This window comes from Penaeus monodon, chromosome 36 (genome assembly GCF_015228065.2).
Source record: "Penaeus monodon isolate SGIC_2016 chromosome 36, NSTDA_Pmon_1, whole genome shotgun sequence".
In the NCBI taxonomy this organism is placed as follows: domain Eukaryota; kingdom Metazoa; phylum Arthropoda; class Malacostraca; order Decapoda; family Penaeidae; genus Penaeus; species Penaeus monodon.
Window position 1 is genome coordinate 19,650,399 of NC_051421.1, and position 633 is coordinate 19,651,031.

The window sequence follows — 633 nt, forward strand, 5'->3', positions numbered from 1 at the left end:
GCCGCCATGGTGAAGCATACTGCTAATCCATTACCACACACCGCAATCTACAACACCTCCTTCATGGTTTATTGTGTCTATAATCTGCCCTGCAAGTGGAAACCTAGGGGGCCTTTTGTAAGAATGGGGTTTTTAAAACCTCTGTTGATTATTTCAGAGAGTGCCTGGGTTCTAGCCTGTGACGTCGATACCAGCTGGCCGAGGGGAGAATCTCTTTCCTCTCTGTGAAGTACGAGCGGCGCAACACTTTTCCTTTTAAAATTTTTGGCTTGGTTGTATTCACGGGATTTGGGGGCATACCCCCGCCAAAGTCGGCTAGTCTGTCAGCAGCTCATTCCCCTGAGCCAATGTGGCTGGGGGCCCAGCTTATGATTGTTCTTCTGCCCTGAGCAAAAATCCCCCCGTGCTATTGTGAGGATATAGTCAGAAGGGAGACTTGTCTTTGGGGGAGGGGCCTGAAATTTAAAAGCTGCCCCGGAGTCTGTATTATGACCCGTATCCTTCCCTCAGGACACTGGGCTAGGGCTCCCTGGTTCAACTACCTCTGCCCCAAGGCGCTGTCTGTTTCCCTTATGGTTATTGGCATCCCTTCTACAAAGGGGGCCCCGGGGCCGGGCCTGCCCAAAATTTTTT

At 51.3% G+C, this 633-nt stretch overlaps 1 protein-coding gene across 1 annotated transcript in view; it reads left to right on the forward strand.

Annotated features, from left to right (window-relative positions):
* Positions 1 to 488: 488 nt before the first annotated feature.
* Positions 489 to 633, forward strand: part of LOC119595563 — a 3,186-nt gene continuing 3,041 nt past the window's right edge. The window contains exon 1 of the mRNA XM_037944678.1: positions 489 to 559. Coding sequence (XP_037800606.1) covers positions 489 to 559 — 71 coding nt within the window. The remainder of the gene's footprint in view (positions 560 to 633) is intronic.